The sequence below is a fragment of the Pleurodeles waltl genome, chromosome 3_1 (assembly GCF_031143425.1).
Source record: "Pleurodeles waltl isolate 20211129_DDA chromosome 3_1, aPleWal1.hap1.20221129, whole genome shotgun sequence".
NCBI classification, from domain to species: domain Eukaryota; kingdom Metazoa; phylum Chordata; class Amphibia; order Caudata; family Salamandridae; genus Pleurodeles; species Pleurodeles waltl.
This window is the reverse complement of record NC_090440.1, coordinates 179,836,470-179,856,945: the sequence shown is the minus strand read 5'-3', so window position 1 is coordinate 179,856,945 and position 20,476 is coordinate 179,836,470. Positions and strand designations below refer to the sequence as shown.

Sequence of the window (20,476 nt, the reverse complement as noted above, 5' to 3'; positions counted from 1 at the left end):
CCACAGTTCATCTTTCAAAACAAGGTTGTGTAATTGCGAGGGATGTAGTATACACCTCTGCCCCCCCAATTCAGCTGATCGAATAAGGGTAAAAGTAGATTGGACCATTCTCTGAGCTAGTAAACAAGGAGCTAGGAACAAGGGCGTTCCTCGCAAAGATGTAGTCAGTGCTTTAATTTGACCTATGGACATGTGAAAAGGTGTATTCCTGATCCTCCATATGTTGCTTCTTCAAAATGTCACAGAGGCCTAGCTTTTTTGTATAATTTTAAAGATGTCAAGAAGGTACCCATGTGTATAGCAGTCTTACCTGATCTGTCTGCCTGCAGGTTCCAAAATGTGTTAAAGTTTCCCATTACCTGGATGCCCCCTCTGTGAATTGTGCGTTCTAGTTAAACTACAAAGGAAGGCATCTTGTCTTATGTTCTGGGGATAAACCTCTGCAATCTTGAGTGTTTTTTCCTGTAAGGTAGCTTTCACCAGCAATGGTCTGCTTTATTAATCTTTCATGCCTTATAAAAGGGAGGGAACTGTATAGGAACAGAGCTACCCATATAATACAGGGAGTGCAGAATTATTAGGCAAGTTGTATTTTTGAGGATTAATTTTATTATTGAACAACAACCATGTTCTCAATGAACCCAAAAAACTCATTAATATCAAAGCTGAATATTTTTGGAAGTAGTTTTTAGTTTGTTTTTAGTTTTAGCTATGTTAGGGGGATATCTGTGTGTGCAGGTGACTATTACTGTGCATAATTATTAGGCAACTTAACAAAAAAAAATATATACCCATTTCAATTATTTATTATTACCAGTGAAACCAATATAACATCTCAACATTCACAAATATACATTTCTGACATTCAAAAACAAAACAAAAACAAATCAGTGACCAATATAGCCACCTTTCTTTGCAAGGACACTCAAAAGCCTGCCATCCATGAATTCTGTCAGTGTTTTGATCTGTTCACCATCAACATTGCGTGCAGCAGCAACCACAGCCTCCCAGACACTGTTCAGAGAGGTGTACTGTTTTCCCTCCTTGTAAATCTCACATTTGATGATGGACCACAGGTTCTCAATGGGGTTCAGATCAGGTGAACAAGGAGGCCATGTCATTAGATTTCCTTCTTTTATACCCTTTCTTGCCAGCCACGCTGTGGAGTACTTGGACGCGTGTGATGGAGCATTGTCCTGCATGAAAATCATGTTTTTCTTGAAGGATGCAGACTTCTTCCTGTACCACTGCTTGAAGAAGGTGTCTTCCAGGAACTGGCAGTAGGACTGGGAGTTGAGCTTGACTCCATCCTCAACCCGAAAAGGCCCCACAAGCTCATCTTTGATGATACCAGCCCAAACCAGTACTCCACCTCCACCTTGCTGGCGTCTGAGTCGGACTGGAGCTCTCTGCCCTTTACCAATCCAGCCACGGGCCCATCCATCTGGCCCATCAAGACTCACTCTCATTTCATCAGTCCATAAAACCTTAGAAAAATCAGTCTTGAAATATTTCTTGGCCCAGTCTTGACGTTTCAGCTTGTGTGTCTTGTTCAGTGGTGGTCGTCTTTCAGCCTTTCTTACCTTGGCCATGTCTCTGAGTAATGCACACCTTGTGCTTTTGGGCACTCCAGTGATGTTGCAGCTCTGAAATATGGCCAAACTGGTGGCAAGTGGCATCGTGGCAGCTGCACGCTTGACTTTTCTCAGTTCATGGGCAGTTATTTTGCGCCTTGGTTTTTCCACACGCTTCTTGCGACCCTGTTGACTATTTTGAATGAAACGCTTGATTGTTCGATGATCACGCTTCAGAAGCTTTGCAATTTTAAGAGTGCTGCATCCCTCTGCAAGATATCTCACTATTTTTGACTTTTCTGAGCCTGTCAAGTCCTTCTTTTGACCCATTTTGCCAAAGGAAAGGAAGTTGCCTAATAATTATGCACACCTGATATAGGGTGTTGATGTCATTAGACCACACCCCTTCTCATTACAGAGATGCACATCACCTAATATGCTTAATTGGTAGTAGGCTTTCGAGCCTATACAGCTTGGAGTAAGACAACATGCATAAAGAGGATGATGTGGTCAAAATACTCATTTGCCTAATAATTCTGCACTCCCTGTATTTCATTGTCTGGGTAGAGTAGTAAGTGTGAGGGCATCCCCCTTTAAAAATAAATATCTTCTCTTCAGATCAGTTAAGGTGAGTTTCTTAGAAAGTTTATATATTACATTTTCCATTGTGTAAATTTCCAGACTTGCGATATCTTATTGGGGGAGTTCATAACCTTAATATTCAGTCTGGACACTTTAACCATATGATCTAGGGGGAGTACAATGTTTCCTTTAAAATAAAAAAACATTGGTGCGTGGCCAACATGGTGACCACTTACGACACTCCTATTGCCCCTCTAGCCAGAAATAACATCACCATAGAGGGGAGTACGGTGGCCAGAGATGCAGACTTGTGTGTGTGATCATTCCCTGTAACTTTGGACGAGTCCTTAAGCCCCAGGAAGCCCACACAGCCAATTATTGAGACTAGCAGGGGGCGGCTTCATCACCGCAACTCCCAAGATGGCGCTTGCGAGCCATGAATCACTAGGCCTGGTGTTGCCCCACTGGAGTAAAGATAGCAGCCGTGTTCCCCCTGGCCTTGTAGATCAGCTGCTGGGCTGCCCGCTCAGTCCACTGGGGCACAGTGCCTCTCCCTGAGCGGAAACTGAGCATGTTGCATGCCAGACTGCTCTGGCCTGGAATCCTGAACCAGTGCGCCAGTGCCCACAGCCCCTGTGATGTCCTGTAAGAGCAGCACCCGGCAGAGATGACGAACTGCTCTGTAGGTAGAGGCGTGACACACAAGGTCGCATATCCCTCTGACAAGAACATGCCTAACACAGACAGCAAGAACATATGAGAGAAGCAGCCCACCCCTTTAGGGGAACACACCTATGAAGCCCACACCTCCTTATTTTATTGAGACACTGAGGCAGGTTCCCACATGTGTGAGGCCAGACTGGATAGCAGTGGCATACAGCAATGAACGTGCTCCCCATGGCCGCGATGGCCGCACTCCCAAGCAGCAAAAACTTTGCTGCCCCGATACAGAGGTCCTTTAGCCCCAACAACTAAGAGATAGCCTGCACCTCTTAATTAAAGCTGGATACAGAAGGCACCAAGAATGGCCACGGTATCATGGCAACAGGTCATGCGATCCTCTACGAGCTTACTTCCTGATCCGCATGCCCATCCAATGGAGTTCTGGATGCATCATTTCGTCCCAAGGTGGCGATCGGTCATGTCTGACAGATAAGTCTTTGACAAATCATATGAAATGGTTAGACCTTGCCTTTTCCTTTTGCCCCAACAAATATTCAACCCACATCAGAGTCAGTTTCAGAACAGCACCTGTCCATTCTTTTGAAAGAGGTGCAACTGTTAATCTCCCAGGGTGCTATTGAGAGGGTACCAAACTCGGAAAGAGTTTGTTACTCTCACTATTTGGTTGTCCTGAAGAAGGATAGGGGCTCAGACCTATTTTGCACCTTCGGTCTCAGCCTTGGTGTGGAAGGACAAATGAATAATGCTCACATTGGCCCAGATCCTGTGTGCACTGACCTGGGTGATTGGATAGTTTACTTTGATATGCAGGATGCATGTTTTCATGCCATCCTGTAGTCCAACAGATGTTAGTTGCAGTTCATGGTAGGCCAGGATCATCTTCGGTTTGCCATGCTCACTTCACTGGTGTCACTCAGGTATTGACAAAAGTGATGAGATCAGGAATACCAGTTTACTCTTACCTCGACCACTGCCTGTTAAAGATGGGCTCACCAGTCAGTCGTGGACCCGCTTGAGATAGTAAACCGCCTGATATCACTGGGGTTCACTAACAATGAGCTGAAGTTGCACCCGACTCCTTTGCAGAGACTTCTGTAGTTCCGTGTGCTGGAACTATCCTAAACACAGTGCAGTTCAGGGCCTTGCCTCTACTGCAATGTAGCCAGGGCATCCAGGCTATGGATCTGTTTTTCAACCTTTGTCCTGAATCTCGGTGAGAGCAGTTCTGAGGCTTCTTTGCCTCTTAGCCTCTTGCATCCTTCTTGTCAGCTATGCTAGAGAGCACATTAGGGCCCTGAAATGGAATCTGGAGTTCCAGTGTGAACAGCATCAAAGAAATCTGATCAAAATCATCCAAATCTCAATGAAGATGGCTCATGATCTGCAGTTTTGGTTGCACCAATCCAGTTGTTCCAGGGTTAACGCCCTATTTCTTCCCCATCTGCTGCTGAAGGTGGTGATGGACGTGTCCTTGTGGGGCTGGGGAGGTCACTTGGGCAAAATGGAGATCAGAGGACTTTGGACTCTGATAGAAGCTGGCTCCACATAACTCTGTTGGGTTTGCAGGCCATTCGTCTTACTCTGATGGTCTTCCTGCCTTCCATAACGTGAAGCTGGTGCAGGTTCTTAGAGTCCACGCTACTGACATGTGGCATTGCAACAACCAGGGCACAGTGGGGACTTGTGTCCTGTGCCAGGAGGCTCTGCACTTCTGGACTTGGTTACAGAACATTTCCCTGATAGAGAACCAGTAGGCAGGATCGCTTAATGCCAAAGCAGACAAACTGAGCAGGCCACATCTGGCACATCATGAGTAGTGTCTACATCCCAAGTAGCACAGGATATCTTGTGGGGATAATCCTGGCTAGATCTTTACTCCATTGTCGAGAACATGCAATGCCAAAGGTTTAGCGCTTTGGAGTTTCCACAAGAACATTTGTTTATAATTCCAAAGTGAACCCTTAACTTGACCTTGAAGTTTCTCACATGCATGCCTTTTGAGCTGATGCGTAGTTGCTCGCTGCGCCTGACTTTGAAGACTGTCTTTTCTCATTGCAATTACATCAGCTTGTCACATGAGTGAACTTCAGACAGGCAACTGCCATACACCACCTTTTTCCCAGACAAGTTACTGCTGCGGTCTCAAGTGGCATCCTTGCCAAACGTTGTGATTCCTTTTCTCGCTGGGCAAGCCAACATTCTTTGTGGGGTTCTCCAGGACGAAGAAATTGAAGGATGTGCAGAAGCAGACCCTATCAAGAGGGTAGTCATTGCATCAGGATCTGCTGTGCACTGGCCAAGGACAGCCACCGGAAGGGCAGATAGCCCATTTCGCCAATGCTAAGGCTGCTACCACTGCATTGAACTCAGGAGTACTAGTCCTTGACATCTGCCAGGCTACTGTATCGACAACCAGGTCTGGCATAAGGTGCAGTTTGCTCTCTTGGTCCTGTGGGATTTTCGGTTTGAGTCCACTCCACTGCCTGGGGAGATACTAGTCATTTATCCTCTCAAGGAATCTGCAGTTATGAGTATCAATCAGAAGAACCAGTTTCTTACCTTTGATGCTTTTTGTGGTGCATACTGTATCTAACTGCATATTGCTCTCTTCCCTCAGCTTACCTGTTCTCTAAAGAGACGTCTTTTTAACATGTTTAAAGGTCCCAAATTAATATCCGTCACACTGATACACATCTGAAGGAGTGAAAACTGAAAAACAAGAAACTGAACATCTGTGTGCAAGGGTGGTGTTTTCTGCGGTCCGTCACTGTCACTTCTGGGCAGTAAAACACCAATGTAGAGCGGTATAAAGTTATCTAAGACATTATTAAGAAAAATGCCAGGGTACAGTCTGGCTGTTGGGGAGTATTCCAAAGTGAGGAATCTGTGGTTGGATAGCATATTCACCAGAAAGAGCACTATCAAATGTACGTGACTTATTCATTAGTCCTTTAAATTTGATTTTTTTTTTTTTTTGTTGTAACGCAATGGTGCTGGCACTGGTTTTGAGTAGTCTAGGATGTTTCAACAAAATAACGTTAGTGTGGTGGCTACATTTGTGAATCTTAGGATATTAAAAAAGATTATGCTCTGTAGAGCATTTAGTGGTTTACCTTAATTGAAAGTTGTCACTTGTTTTTTTTTTTTTTTTGTGTTTTTTTTCCTCTGGCTGAAACTATGCGTACATAAACATATTTCACATTTTCTTACAGCAAGAAAGAAAAATGGTGCAGAAACAGCAACAGCATTAGAAAAGTTGTTACCAACACAATGTCATGTTCTAGGAGTAGCCACTCCGGGAGTCGTTGGTAGGCAAAGATAATGGTTTTTTACATATTTTCTTAATGTAGAGACTGTATTTATGTTTGTCAGTTCATGCCTTTGTATTAAAAGTATTTTTTCATCAGTATAAATCATGTTTTGAAATACATTGTGAATGTAGTGTCCAGTAATATTCTTTGACTTCTTCCTTGGTATCTTCTCTGTGCTTAACATGACATAATAAGAATTCATTTCTATCCCTAAATTTAAAATGTGTTTTTGCTAAGGAAACACCTGATCTTGCTGTCTAAGGTTAATCATCATTGTCCCTCAACATTTGGCACCTGATCTCTCTCTCAAGTCATAGTAACCAGTTGTATGAAGCTGGCACTGTATATACTATATCAAAATGAGATAAAATGTGCACAGAGTCCAGGGGTTACCCAAAGGCTAAGTAGATAACACTAATGCTCTCTTTTATGGTAGTGTGGTCAAGCAGTTCGGCTTATCAGAGGGTAGTGCAAAGCATTTGTTGTACACACACAGACAATAAAGGAAGCACACACTCCAGGACTAACTCCAGACCAATTGTTTTTAAATAGCAAAATTATACTTTATTTCTAGAACCAAAAGTTTGTAGGTGAGTACATTTGCAAGTAAGTAGCAAGCATATGTATCAACACAACATTGTTTCAATCTGGTAAGTTATATGGTTTTAAAATAAATAGCAATAATCTGTTTTAAAAGTTGACACTGCAATTTTTAAACACAGTTCGGGGGGGGGAGAGAAAGGTTAGTACAGTTTTGCAGTAAGTATAAGACTTGCAGTTCCTGTATCCGAGGGTTAGAATGCCCACAGGTTGGGGTTCAAGTTAACCCCAAACACCCACCACCAACAACACGGGCCGGCTGGGTGCAGAGGTCAAAGTTGATACAATATTTAGATTGGGCTCCTATGGAGACTGGGGCGACTCGGAATTGGATCTGCCAGCAGGAGGGCAGACCTGTGGAGTTTTGGTGATCACAGGGGGGACTACAGGTCAGCACCAAACACACACTCTCAGCGGCACAGGGGCGGGCAGTTGCAGGGTGTAAACTCAGCATCTGGCTCCCAATGCTTTTGAATAGGGTGGGCCTGGGGGGGTCACAAGTAGGCTGCAGGCTGGGTCCAGGAGGTCGTAGGGAAACCACAGGCTGGACGAGGAGGAGGGCACCCTGCTGAACGTTGCTGCACCAGAGGCCGGATTCCCCAAGGCCAGGGGGCTGTGGGTGCAGAAAAGGAGTACCTTTTGTCGTCTGGAATCTTCGTCTGGTTCTCTCGTAGTCCGAGGGGGTCAACACACTATGGATACCAGAATGTGGGTGTCTGGTGCAGAGGGGGCAGGACTTGTGGATCCGGGGCAGTTCTGGAGTCCTTTATTGGAGTTTCTGTCCACAGGAGATCTTGGTCCTCTGGTGTGAAGACAGTACTCTTGAGGCTTTTAAGAGGTTGCTGGTCCTACAGGATGCGTCACCTTTTTGTAGCAGGGGCTTCAGAAGCCTGAAGGAGGCGATAGGGTTGGGGCCAAAGCAGTTAGTGTCTTCAGTCTTCTCTGCTGGGCGTCCGCTTAGTAGTCTTTCTTTTTTCTTGTCGTCTTGAGGTCACCAGGAATCTGATGAGCTAGATTCAGGGAAGCCCTTAAATCCTGGATTTAGGGGTGTTACAGAGGTCAGAAGGAAGTAGCCAATGGCTACTGTCCCTTAGGGTGACGGCACCCTTCCAGTGTCCACTCCCTTTGGGAAGGGGGACACAGACCTAACCCTATTGGTCCCTGGCTTCGAAACCAAGATGGCGGATTTTTCAAGGAGGGGGGTCACTTTAGCTGTGGGCACTTTAGGGATGGTCCCAGCTGAAGTGTTCACTTCTCCTTGTTTTCCCTAATTTCTCAGCCAGAGTTGCTGCCAAAAGTGGGGCTTTGTCTGGGGTGGGGTGGTGGGGGTAGGGGTGCAGACATCTCCACTAGCTGGAGTGCCCTGGGGCATTGTCACAAGAGGCCCGAGCCTTTCAGGCTCACCGCCAAGTGCTTCAGTTCCTGCAGGGGGGTGGTGTGAAGCACCTCCACCCAGAGTAGGCTTTGTTTCGGACTCCAGAGGACACAAAGGCCCTCACTCCATGAGGTCAGAAACTCGTCTTTTAGTGGCAGGCTGGCCCTCTAGGTGCATTTTCAAATAGATTCCAACACTGGCATCAGTGTGGGTTTATTGTGCTGAGAAGTTTGACACCAAACTTCCCAGACTTCAGTGAAGCCATCATGGAGCTGTGCAGTTCGTAATGACCAACTTCCAGCCCATATACTCAGTATGGCAACACTGCACTTACAATGTCTAAGAATGGACTTACACTGTAGGGGCGTATTGCTCATGCAGCTATGCCCTCATCTGTGGTATAATGCACCCTGCCTTAGTGCTGCAGGCCTTCTAGAGGGGTGACTTACCTATGCCACAGGCAGTGGTTTGTGGGCATGGCACCCTGAGAGGGGTGCCATGTCGACTTTGTCTTTTTTTCCCCACCAACACACACAAACTGCAATGGCAGTGTGCATGTGCTTGGTGAGGGGTCCCCCAAGGTGGCATAATATCATAATACATGCTGCAGTCCTTAGGGACTTTCTCTGCCCACAGAGCCCTTGGCACCATGGGTACCTTTTACAAGGGACTTAACTGTGTGCCAGGGGTGTGCCAATTCTGGGATCAATGGTACAGTTTCTGGGAAAGAACACTGGCGCTGGTGCCTGGTTAGCAGGATCCCAGTACACTGTCAAGTCAAGTCACACAAAAAGTGTGGGGAGGGAGGTAACTGCAACAAGGGCCAGTTTCCTACACCAGTCTTTATTGGTTCTTCAATACAAAGTTCTCTTTTCTCAGTCCCTAGTTATTTTATGCAGAGTTTTCAGTAAGCACTCACTGGTGTTCCCTCTGGGAACACCAAATGAACAGTAGAAACCCGAGCTGCTGGAGTGCCTATTATTCATGAACAACTGAATTTAGGGCGGCAATAAATTGTCTTCTGGTTTGGAACCACCCAAGAAATATTGATGACCGACCAACTTCGTGACACTCAGAAAACGTTTTTTCCACCACCAAATGATAACACATTCCTATCAATCTTTCACTTCTATATCAGTTCTAAGAGGTAAGGTGCAGTGCCTATTGTGCTTTTTTGAGCAAACTTTAGCAATGCTCACTTACCAGAAAGTATACCAACACTGGTTCCCACTTAACACTGAACACTTACGCAAACCAATCAATGGCAAATCCCTATTTGCACTTACCACTCTCCCCTGTGCCTGGTCTCACAATTTCACAATCCTTGATTTTCTGACCTTTGTGGGAGAGGAGGGAAAGGCTGAGCTGTGGTAGAGGATACGTGACTTCCCTCTACCAACCAGCCACTGTTTCTAGCCCTTTTTTGCTCCCTGTACTATTCATTGGAGCATTTGTGAGGTGGAAATATCCTTCCAAACTCTACTAATACAGCTTAATGTTACTAAACATGAATGAGGTGGCACAAAAGTGATGCTTGAACACTTCCGTAGGATTCTTGTGTACCTCTGTTAAAAATATCAGTCAGTAAGTCTCGCCTTCAAAGTGTGAGTGCCAGGCTATTGGCTTTACAATGCTTGTTTGTAAAGCATAGTTTAAAAACAATTCAAAATAAAAATTCAAAATAGGAGGCAAGAGTAAATACATATCTTAAAGTATTTCAGAGCTGTACATTGAAATAAATATTACAGATCTTTCTAAATGGCCTGGTACTTCTAAAAGAAAACAGAAGTGTCAGAACTTAAAGGAAAGCACTTGGCTAAGTCTGGTTTACTTTCCACAGAACTGAAACAAATGCCATTTGGTTCTTCTTTTCAGTCCTAAGTATAAATGCCAGCTGAGTGCAGCAGACAGCCTTTCCCAAGCCAACCTTTCCCACCAGTGCCTGCAAAAGCCTTTATGTGCCAATGCTTGTGTCTTCATGGAATGCAGAAAATAGAACAAAAACAACCATTGAAGAAGTCTGCTTTTTAGTCTTACCATTGTGAAAATGTATCTGCTGTGCTTTTACAGACAAGCTGAGAGAGGTGGGGAGCAACACTGACAGGTCAGGGTGGGTACTTAACTGGGGAAGCAGCACACAAGGGAAAGATCATATAAATACATGCACTCTCGTGTAGCGTGGCCTGAAAAAAACATAGTTCAGTGAATGTGAACAGTGGAAATATACAAGTCGTCCAACTAAACAAATGGTGAAGAAGCTATGTGGCAGATGTAAGGGCAAACACAAGATTGTGAGGGAAAGCCATAGAATGAGAAGCAATCGAATGAGAGTGACAGGAAGGCCAACTAAGCCAACCAGAGGTATTCAGTAGGCTGGCACAAAGCCTGCTGTACGTGTTTTTATATTTAATTTTTTTACGGTCCAGAATGGGTCTTTCGACAACAGATAGGTAAAAGCTATCTATAAGCGAGGCCTAAAACAAAAAAGGCGCAATTAAATCCTGGCATACTGTAGGAGGCTGGACTGGCTTGTAGTGAGTACCTAGGGGTACTTGCACCTTGCACAGTTATCCCTTATTAGTGTATAGGGTGTCTAGCAGCATAGGCTGATAGATAATGGTAGCTTAGCAGAGCAGCTTAGGCTGAACTAGGAGACGAGTGAAGCTCCTACAGTACCACTTAGTGTCATATGCACAATATCATAAGAAAACACAATACACAGATATACTAAAAATAAAGGTACTTTATTTTTATGACAATATGCCAAAAGTATCTCAGTGAGTACCCTCAGTATGAGGATAGCAAATATACACAAGATATATGTACACAATACCAAAATATGCAGTAATAGTATTAGAAAACAGTGCAAACAATGTATAGTTACAATAGGATGCAATGGAGGCACATAGGGATAGGGGCAACACAAACCATATACTCCAAAAGTGGAATGCGAACCACGAATGGACCCCAAACCTATGTGACCTTGTAGAGGGTCGCTGGGACTACTAGAAAATAGTAAGGGTTAGAAAAATAGCCCACCCCAAGACCCGGAAAAGTGAGTGCAAAGTGCACTAAAGTTCCCCAAAGGACATAGAAGTCGTGATAGGGGAATTCTGCAGGAAAGACACAAACAAGCAATGCAACAACGATGGATTTCCAGTCGAGGGTACCTGTGGAACAAGGGGACCAAGTCCAAAAGTCACAAGCAAGTCGGAGTTGGGCAGATGCCCAGGAAATGCCAGCTGTGGGTGCAAAGATGCTGCTACTGGACAGTAGAAGCGTAGGTTTCTGCAAGAACGACAAAGGCTAGAGACTTCCCCTTTGGAGGACGGATCCCTCACGCCGTGGAGAGTGGTGCAGAAGTGTTTTCCCGCCGAAAGACCGCCAACAAGCCTTGCTAGCTGCAAATCGTGCGGTTAGTGTTTTTGGGTGCTGCTGTGGCCCAGGAGGGACCAGGATGTCGCAAATTGCGTCAGGGGACAGAGGGGGCGTCGAACAAGACAAGGAGCCCTCTCAGCAGCAGGCAGCACCCGCAGAAGTGCCAGAAACCGGCACTACGAGGATGCGTGAAACGGTGCTCACCCGAAGTCGCACAAAGGAGTCCCACGTCGCCGGAGAACAACTTAGGAGGTCGTGCAATGCAGGTTAGAGTGCCGTGGACCCAGGCTGGACTGTGCACAAAGGATTTCCGCCGGAAGTGCACGGAGGCCGGAGTAGCTGCAAAAGTCGCGGTTTCCAACAATGCAGTCTGGCGTGGGGAGGCAAGGACTTACCTCCACCAAACTTGGACTGAAGAGTCACTGGACTGTGGGAGTCACTTGGACAGAGTTACTGGATTCAAGGGACCTCGCTCGTCGTGCTGAGAGGAGACCCAAGGTACCGGTGATGCAGTTCTTTGGTGCCTGCGGTTGCAGGGGGACGATTCCGTCGACCCACGGGAGATTTCTTCGGAGCTTCTAGTGCAGAGAGGAGGCAGACTACCCCCACAGCATGCACCACCAGGAAAACAGTCGAGAAGGCGGCAGGATCAGCGTTACAGAGTTGCAGTAGTCGTCTTTGCTACTATGTTGCAGTTTTGCAGGCTTCCAGCGCGGTCAGCAGTCGATTCCTTGGCAGAAGGTGAAGAGAGAGATGCAGAGGAACTCGGATGAGCTCTTGCATTTGTTATCTAAGGAATCCCAAGAGACAGAGACCCTAAATAGCCAGAAAAGAGGGGTTGGCTACCTAGGAGAGAGGATAGGCTAGCAACACCTGAAGGAGCCTATCAGGAGGAGTCTCTGACGTCACCTGATGGCACTGGCCACTCAGAGCAGTCCAGTGTGCCAGCAGCACCTCTGTTTCCAAGATGGCAGAGGTCTGGAGCACCCTGGAGGAGCTCTGGGCACCTCCCAGGGGAGGTACAGGTCAGGGGAGTGGTCACTCCCATTTCCTTTGTCCAGTTTCAAGCCAGAGCAGGGCTAAGGGGTCCCTGAACCGGTGTAGACTGGCTTATGCAGAAATGGGCACCAAATGTGCCCATGAAAGCATTTCCAGAGGCTGGGGGAGGCTACTCCTCCCCTGCCTTCACACCATTTTCCAAAGGGAGAGGGTTTAACACCCTCTCTCAGAGGAAGTCCTTTGTTCTGCCATCCTGGGCCAGGCCTGGCTGGACCCCAGGAGGGCAGATGCCTGTCTGAGGGGTTGGCAGCAGCTGCAGTGAAACCCCGGGAAAGGCCGTTTGGCAGTACCAGGGTCTGTGCTACAGACCACTGGGATCATGGGATTGTGCCAACTATGCCAGGATGGTATAGAGGGGGCAATTCCATGATCATAGACATATTACATGGCCATATTCGGAGTTACCATTGTGAAGCCACATATAGGTAGTGACCTATATGTAGTGCACGCGTGTAATGGTGTCCCCGCACTCACAAAGTCCGGGGAATTGGCCCTGAACAATGTGGGGGCACCTTGGCTAGTGCCAGGTTGCCCACACACTAAGTAACTTAGCACCCAACCTTTACCAGGTAAAGGTTAGACATATAGGTGACTTATAAGTTACTTAAGTGCAGTGTAAAATGGCTGTGAAATAACGTGGACGTTATTTCACTCAGGCTGCAGTGGCAGGCCTGTGTAAGAATTGTCAGAGCTCCCTATGGGTGGCAAAAGAAATGCTGCAGCCCATAGGGATCTCCTGGAACCCCAATACCCTGGGTACCTCAGTACCATATACTAGGGAATTACAAGGGTGTTCCAGTAAGCCAATGTAAATTGGTAAAATTGGTCACTAGCCTGTTAGTGACAATTTGAAAGAAATGAGAGAGCATAACCACTGAGGTTCTGATTAGCAGAGCCTCAGTGAGACAGTTAGTCATAACACAGGTAACACATTCAGGCACACTTATGAGCACTGGGGCCCTGACTAGCAGGGTCCCAGTGACCCATACAACTAAAACAACATATATACATTGAAAAATGGGGGTAACATGCCAGGCAAGATGGTACTTTCCTTCACATACTACTATGTTAGACTGCTAAATAACTGCAAACGCTACTTAGTGTCAGAAGGCTTTTTTAATAAAGTGGAGTTGGAAACGCACTGATAAACTGCAGTACCAAAAGAGCATCACCTGCTATTTGAAAAGCATGAAACTTTCTTTGATAGAAGTTTCCCCATCAGATCCTTCACATCTGGTCCAGTTTGTTATACACAACCATGGTCTTTAATGCGTGTAATCATTTATGAGAAATTGGTTCAGAACTTGGTAGTCTACCAAGAGCACAGTGGATGAAGTTTCTGGGTCCATGATTTTCTGACTAGAGCGGGAGAGTTTCTGCCTTAGTCAAAGCTTAGATTTGGCTAGAAGGAATCTTTTTCCTGAAATTGATAGTGATTTGGCAGTAGAAGAAATGGTGAGGGGAAGCACCCTATGTTTTTTGTGATTTAAAAAAAATATATATATATCCTAACCCATTGCCAGAAGTAAGTAAATGTACTTTTTACACAGCTGTAATTGGCCTAGCGATTAGACTGTTTTAGTCTTGCCAATCCTTTTTTCTAAATTGAAAACTGCGTTAAGCCTTGTTAACCTGAATATGTCTGTTTCACCTTGGTCTCTGGTAAACTGGTGATAAATCAAACTGAAAGGTCTTTTAGTGGCTATTAAGCCTTTGTATTGTGATCCCCATAGAATGGTTTATTAACCCAGGAATTGGTTGCAGTTCCATCCTTACAGTCGGATACTACACTAAAGAAAAAAAAGTAGGCCAAACCCTGCAGGGGCCCTCACGTGAGCATGCTTTCTGAATGCCATCAAATTGTAGATTTCTTGCAGTGTTTGGATTCATGAATGTTAAGTGTATGTTGTAGTTTTCTGGAGGAAGTAAAGTAATGCTCCTAACAGTGCATAAGTAGGCTGAGCCGTTCTAATAAGAATGAGCAATTGCTATGAGGATTTTTAGTGAGCTCATTGCTTAATTGAGTGTGTCTCTGTGGTTCTGTTGAAACATAAACCTGTGGTAACCAGTATTATGTAAGAATAATGTGCACAGTAATAAAATATTCATATCAATTAACTTTTTCAGTTACTCCAATGGGATCGCGTAACAATAGACCGCAGGAAGTAGAAGATGGAGAAGCTGGCCTTGCATTACTATTTCCAAACATTGATGGAGTGACAATCCAGACCTTCCACTTTTTTAAAGACTCCAAACAGAAAGTGTTTGATGAAAACCAGCTCACTGAGGCAGGTATGTTGAGACTGACTGGCCACTTTACTGAGTAATTTAGTATTAATACATATTTTAATTGAAATGTAAAATTCCTTTAATTGATACAAGTTAACTTCACTCCCATATCTTAGCTCCTTCCTACATGGTGAGATGACCACTCCTGTATTAGGCCTGAATGGAAACAGCTTTTCAAGAGATGTCTTTAATAGTTTAAACCAGGTAACCAGGTGTTTATTACAAACATTAGATAGCGACTTCACTGTGTTGAAAAGCTCCTTAGTGCAAATACTGGCTGCTTTAATTTATTTCAGAAACAAATTGTTTTTAGTAGCACCTATTTGTATTTTATATTCCTATTCTTTTACCATGGTTTTGTATTTTATTTTTTTCCAACGAGCTATAATTCAGCCTCCAGAGTTGCTCTTGGCACTTGTATTTCTTCCAAAGGTCTCTAAGCTCTTGGGAATACCACGGTGCAGAGGGTATGGGCCTATGATTTGGCCTGATTTTTAAGAGAGATACTTCGGAAACTGCAGCATCTGTTTAAGCAGTATAGTTGGCTTATGCTGGCTCAATATTAACTGTAGGCTTAGATTCACACAACGTATTGTTTAAATTGAAATTGTCAATTTTTCCAAGGGCGATATTTTATTGATACCATGCATTCATGGTAAGTATTTACAGTGATTGTGCCATTTGCAGTAAAAAATGTCTGCAAATGCTGCATAATTGAGGAAAGTTGCATAACAGTTAAAGGAATTTCATGCAAAATAATGAAAAATAAGTGTAATGCCAATTTCCCAAATTTCATGAATTACTTAAGTGTAATTTGAGTTTCAGCCAGGCCTAGTTGGAAGCCTACAGGAAGATTGCGCCTGTGTGTGCATGAAAGAATGGCCATCTTGGAATGGCTTTAAAAGAAATTAAAACTGTAAGCACCCAGTAGTTAATAAGTCCCTGGCTCTCAAAGGGACTACTTTGTGCTTTAGCACAGTATTGTCACTCATAGAGAAAGGAACCAGTGGCTGAAATGGGCTGACCCATTGTCTAAGGCAGTATGCTGTGTTGTGGGGAAACAAAATGTAAATGACACTTAAACAGACCAATCAAGAGGACTAGTAAAATCCCCTGTAAGTATATAATGGAGTGTATATATTTAGTAGAATTAAAAGATCAAGCGAACGACAAGCCCTAAAAAGGAGAAAGACATGTCAGAATGGTGCCTAAGCCTGTCCAAAATCTGAGCTTGTGAAAGTTCGCCAAAGAAGGATAAAATTGGAAGAGAAAGTTATCAGTTTTCTCCACCAGTAATAGTGCGTTGTTTTTTCACTTTTAGTTCATCATGTTATATCCTTCCAGCAGGACGTTCCAGTCACATCTTCAGGTGTTACAGTTCCTGAAGTGGGGAGTTGTGAAGCACCTCCACCCAGTGCAGGCGTTGTTTCTGGTCACAGAGAGCACAAAGGCTCTCACCCCATGTGGTCAGAAACCCGTCTAGAAGTGGCAGGCTGGCACAGACCTATCAGTCCTGCACTAGAAGTTTGGCTAAAATACAGGGGGGCAGCATCTCTAAGATGTCCTCTGGGTGAATCTTTCAATAAATCCAACACTGGCATCAGTGTGGGTTTATTGTGCTGAGATGTTTGATACCCAGCTTCCCAGACGTCAGTGAAGCCATTATGGAGCTGTGGAGTTCGTAATGAAAAGATACTCAGTATGGCCACACTTACAGTGTCTAAGAATGGACTTAGACACTGTGGGGGCATATTGCTCATGCAGCTATGCTCTCACCTGTGGTATAGTGCACCCTGCCTTATGGCTGTAAGGCCTGCTAGAGGGGTGACTTAACTATGTCACAGGCAGTGGTTTGTGGACATGGCACCCTGAGAAGCAAACAAGCGTTGCAAAGACAGTATGCAAGTGCTTAGTGAGTGGTCCCCCAGGGTGGCATAATATATGCTGCAGCCCTTGGGGAATTTTCCTGGCCACAGGGCCCTTTATAGCTTTTACAAGGGACTGAACTGGGTCTCTATGTGAACGTATGAAAGATACCAATACTGGAGAACCACAGTTGCAGGTAAGTAACTCATTTCCTTCCTAACTATAACATACCTGTAACCGTTGATTTTTCAGTGAATATATATATATATGTGTGTGTGTGTGTGTGTTCGATGGCATGTGTAGCTGCAGATATACATGCTGTGCATATATTCCCAGCTAGTGTTGGGCTCGGCATGCTACAGGTATTTTCATTGAAGAAGCTTTTTTCGAGTCACATGATTGAGTGACTCCTCCTCTCGGTGATGGTGCACATGGGCATCGACTCCTTTGTTAGATAGTTTTCTTTCCGCCGTTGGGTTCGGACGTGTTCCCTCTTGCTCTGGGATTTTCAGCCCAGTACCTCTCTGTACTTTCCATCCTTTCTCTCACCGTCTGTATAGTTTTGAACGCGTTTTCCCGCTGTACTCGATTCAATCGCACCTTCTAGATCGGTTAAACACCCTTTCGGGCGCCCGCACCCTTCTTGGGCCTCTTCGGGCCTACCGTGTCATTGGCTCATGGATCGGACTCCATTCCCGTTCTGTCCTCTGTGCCATGGCAAGTTTCCATACACAGACCAGCATTTGGTGTGTAATCTCTGCCTTTCGCCAGACGGTATGGAAGAAATCTGTGAGGCGTTTTGCTCTTTTAGATTAAAGAAAACGTTACGTGACCGAAGAGCAAGACGTTGGGAGATGGCGTCGAAATTCACGGAGCCCACCACCGACATCCTTGGCGAAGAACAAGCACAAATGGCAGTCTCTCTTCCAGATTTTTCAAGATTCAGACTCAGAGCGAGATTTGGATGAGGACAGCCAGGCAATATCTGCGGCACAGTACGTGAGTACACCAGCCCCAACCCCAACCCCAGCCCCAGCCCCAGCAAGTGAAAAGCTTTGCAAGGTTGCTTCTTAGACTTGGTTCCACCCGAAAACAAATAATTGTCAACCGACCCTGGGGTTCGGCGGTGAAAAAGGCCAAGACAGTCCCCCAACAGGCTACCACAGCTGTTTTGATGTCTGGGTTGAGCCGAAAGTTACAGGCTTCCACCTCCGAGCCGGCGTCTTGCTACATCGGAGCCGAAACAACCTCGCTCCACTTTGGAGCCGAAACATCAGAGTCCACCTTCGGAGCTGAAAACATCTTCCTATACAGAGGAAACTGGACTTTAGACTCAAATGAAGCATGCTGCCAGGGAACATGCTTTTAAAGGCACAAAACATGCTTTAAATCAACAAGGGTGAAGAATCCGACATTTAACCCATTCTGGAGGTCATGGACAGTAAATGAAGGAGAATTCAAATCCAGAAGGAGACTGGAAAAATTATTGCTTCTCCACCTCCGCTTACCAAAAGGACATTAACATTCCAGGAAACTCTGGATACTGCTCAGTCACCAGAGAAAATTTACAAAAGGAAAAGCCAAAAACTGTTGTTTTTTCCACCACATTTGTTTCAACTTTCCTTTTCCCCACAACCTCTTACTCCACCACCTTCACCCACACACTCCCATGCTTCCTCTCAGGACGAAGATAGAGGTGATACTAGTTATACCATAGATCCATAGGATATGTATGACTATTACCACCAGACTCCATTGTAGTCAGTGCAGCCAGGAATCGTGTTAACAGCCAGTTCTCAGGGGATACTCCTCCCCCTGACAAAGAGAGCAGCAAATTTGATGCAGCAGGTAAAAGGGTAGCAGCCAATCAATGGCGTATTGCTAATTCCCAAGCCCTTTTAGTTAGGTACAATAGGGCACATTGGGATGACATGCAAGAATTCTTGCAATATCTCCCCAAAGAACATCACAAAAGAACGAATCAAATAGTGGAGGAAGGGCAAGCTATCGCAACCAATCAAATGAGGTCTGCTTTAGATGCAGATGATACTGCAGCTAGAGGAATTAAGACTAGCATTACCTTCAGGCGACATGCTTGGTTAAGCTCCTCCGGTTTTAAACCTGAGATACAGCAGGTGGTCCTTAATATACCGTTTAATAAACACCAACTTTTTGGTCCTGCGGTGGACACAACCATTGATAAACTCAAAAAGGACTCTGAAACACCAAAGGCAATGAGAGACCTCTATACTACAACATTGCGGGGCTCATTTCGTAAACCTCAGTTTAGAGGAGGATTTAAATCACAAGCTTCAGGCGCTTCCATGTTCCACTCAAAACCGGGACAACAGTATTACACTAGGGGATCTTTCAGAGGACCATATTCCAGGTCCCAAGGTAAACCCTCTACCTAACGGGGGGCTTCCACCTCCTTAAAACAATGACTTCCCATCTATTCCATAGCAACAAACATCTCCTGTGGGAGGAAGACTGCAACATTTCGATTCTCACTGGCAACAAATTACAACAGATCAATGGGTACTGTCAATTATCCGCAATGGTTATTCCCTAGAACTCATCTCTACTCCACCAAACATTCCACCCCGTTTTCAGTATCTCTCTCTTGAACACACTGCTGTGCTGAAACAAGAGGTACAATCGCTACCTCTAAAAGACACAATAAAAGTAGTTCCCATGAGTCAACAAGGGACAGGAGTATATTCTCTATACTAACTCATTCCAAAAAAGGATGGTACTCTCAGACCCATTCTCGATCTCAGGCCTCTAAATCAATATATTCCATCTGAGCATTTTCACATGGTCACTCTACAGGATGTCATTCCCTTGTCAGAAAAACAAGATTACATGACCGGATTGGACCTAAAGGATGCTTACTTCCATATTCCTATACACCCAGCTCACGGCAAGTATCTAAGGTTTGTGATAGCAGGCAAGCAATATCAATTCAAAATACTACCTTTTGGGGTAACAACAGCCCCTAGAGTATTCACAAAATGTCTAGCTGTAGTCACAGCATAACTCAGAAAGCAGCACATACAGGTCTTCCCTTATCTAGACGACTGGTTAATAAAAGCCAACACTATTCTAAACTGTCAACAGCACACACAATAGATACCCTTCACAAATTAGGGTTCACAGTCAATTACCAAAAATCTCACCTTCAGCCAGCACAAATTAAACGTTCTCTAGGAGCAATACTGAACACTCAGTCAGCATTAGCCTACCCAAATCCACAATGAATACAAGCGTTTCACACACACAAATCCCAATTGCAGGTCAGTCAAACTTACACAGTAAGTGTAAAGAAATGGCTCCCTGTTGCAGTTACCCCCCCACTTTTTGCCTGATACTGATGCTGACTTGACTGAGAAGTGTGCTGGGACCCTGCTAACCAGGCCCCAGCACCAGTGTTCTTTTACCTAAAATGTACCATTGTCTCCACAATTGGCACAACCCTGGCACCCAGGTAAGCCCCTTGTAACTGGTACCCCTGTTACCAAGGGCCCTGATGCCAGGGAAGGTCTCTAAGGGCTGCAGCATGTCTTATGCCACCCTAGGGACCCTCACTCAGCACAGACACACTGCTTGCCAGCTTGTGTGTGCTGGTGGGGAGAAAATGACTAAGTCGACATGGCACTTCCCTCAGGGTGCCATGCCAACCTCACACCGCCTATGGCATAGGTAAGTCACCCCTCTAACAGGCCTTACAGCCCTAAGGCAGGGTGCACTATACCACA

The 20,476-nt window shown here is 45.1% G+C and overlaps 1 protein-coding gene across 2 annotated transcripts in view; it reads left to right on the top strand.

Moving 5' to 3' along the window:
• FBXO22 (F-box protein 22) overlaps positions 1-20,476 on the top strand; it is a 124,824-nt gene that overhangs the window by 47,145 nt on the left and 57,203 nt on the right. For both annotated transcript variants that reach the window (XR_011201321.1, XM_069222110.1), the window contains exons 4-5: positions 6,053-6,148; positions 14,691-14,855. Coding sequence is in view for 1 of the 2 variants with exons in the window: in XM_069222110.1 (XP_069078211.1) it covers positions 6,053-6,148; positions 14,691-14,855 (261 nt within the window). In the remaining variant the exon portion in view is untranslated. The remainder of the gene's footprint in view (positions 1-6,052; positions 6,149-14,690; positions 14,856-20,476) is intronic.